The following is a 1,415-nucleotide window of genomic DNA, read 5'->3' as shown; positions in this document are numbered from 1 at the left end:
TCTTCTTACTATTGGCTTTATTCTTTATTAGACCTGACCTTCAGAACTTGAATCACTTTGTGTCAAAATGAGTGAATTCTCTGTATTTATCTTTATATTTGTTTCTGAAGAGTCACCTGTTCTACACTGAGCATCATCAGGAGACGGCGACCACTGCAGACTGGAGCTGCACCTGACCTCTGACCCCTCGCCGACCAGCTCTGATCCCGCGGGACACGACAGGGACACGGTGTCTCCGATCTGGTAGGCWTTTTTAACGGGCGTGGCTTCAACCAAACCGCCGATTTCAGGAAATCCACAAGTGGAACCTGGAAGAAATGTTAATTTCTACTTTTACATAATATTTATGAAATTAACTATGAAAAAATAAACATCTAATGAGTGTAGAAACTGTTTTAACCAAAATATTCACAATAAGCGCAGTACAAATCCTGAATATTAAAAAAAAGTCCACATTTTCATCTATTTGACAACCATTAATTAAACTAAGTGGGTTTTAAATGCTGCTGTAGTTTAATACTTACTTTTACAAACCATTGCTCCTGAGCTCCACTGCTGGTTTTCTCCACATGTGGCTGCAGCGTTTCCAACAAGGTAAAAATCCTCTATGCAGGAATACTGCACTCTGCTTCCTACTGGGTAAAAGTCTTTAACATCCTATTAAAAAAATTAAAAACTGAACAAATACTTTGTAATATGACTTTAACGTTACCAGAACAGAAAAGTGTGTTTCAACTAAGGCATGTAAAGACTTTATCCTTGTATTATTTCAACTTTATAATACTGTTAGAATGAAAAAAACAGGAATTCAGATTAAAAATTCACCTCAATGAACCCGTTGTTCAGGACTGGAGGAAGTCTGCACCGTTTTGGTGGAGTTATGGAGAGACCAAAGCACTGAGGCTCCATCATCCTGAGGGCGAAAAGGAAGAAAAGTCCAATAATGAGTGAAAAATTAACTTTATTTATTGTGATTCAAAGCTGTTAAGGTTTTGTTCTAGCTATAAAACTTACTGTAAGTATTGCATATCTGGCTCTTCACAGGGTTTTAGTTCGCTTTGCTCCCCGATGCAGTTCCGGCCCCCTCCTCTAGGGGCGGGGTTGTTGCAGCTTCGGGTTCTTGACCTTTGACCTCCRGAGCAGGCTCCCCAGGTGGACCAGCAGCTCCAGCTGCCGTGGATCACTCCTGGGAAACAGATCCGGTGATTATTTTTCATTTCTCGTTCTCCACGGGAACCTTTAATAAACTTTTTGTTTGAACATAAAAAACCTGAAAGGTCGAAATGAGAAATTAGTTCTTTTTTAAATTTTTTATTTATTTTGGAATTCAGAAATTTCCTGACGCTAATCTAAAATGTTCTGTTTTTTTCTAGCATATTTATAACGTTCTTAACACAGAAATTTTCTAATTTTTT

General features: G+C 38.4%; 1 protein-coding gene across 1 annotated transcript; it reads right to left on the bottom strand.

The window, feature by feature from the left end:
- Positions 1-116: 116 nt before the first annotated feature.
- On the bottom strand, positions 117-1,344 carry LOC103461381 (complement component C7-like; the record flags this gene model as incomplete). Its single annotated transcript, XM_008403687.2, has 4 exons — positions 1,015-1,344; positions 826-913; positions 525-657; positions 117-308 (listed from the first exon to the last, which is right to left on the bottom strand). Coding segments are annotated over exons 1-4 (616 nt in total), but the record flags the coding sequence as incomplete, so codon positions are not given.
- Positions 1,345-1,415: the final 71 nt, after the last annotated feature.

The sequence above is a fragment of the Poecilia reticulata genome, unplaced genomic scaffold, assembly GCF_000633615.1.
Source record: "Poecilia reticulata strain Guanapo unplaced genomic scaffold, Guppy_female_1.0+MT scaffold_1231, whole genome shotgun sequence".
Classification (NCBI taxonomy): Eukaryota; Metazoa; Chordata; class Actinopteri; order Cyprinodontiformes; family Poeciliidae; genus Poecilia; species Poecilia reticulata.
The sequence above is the reverse complement of the archived record's forward strand: the minus strand, read 5'-3'. Positions and strand labels throughout refer to the sequence as shown.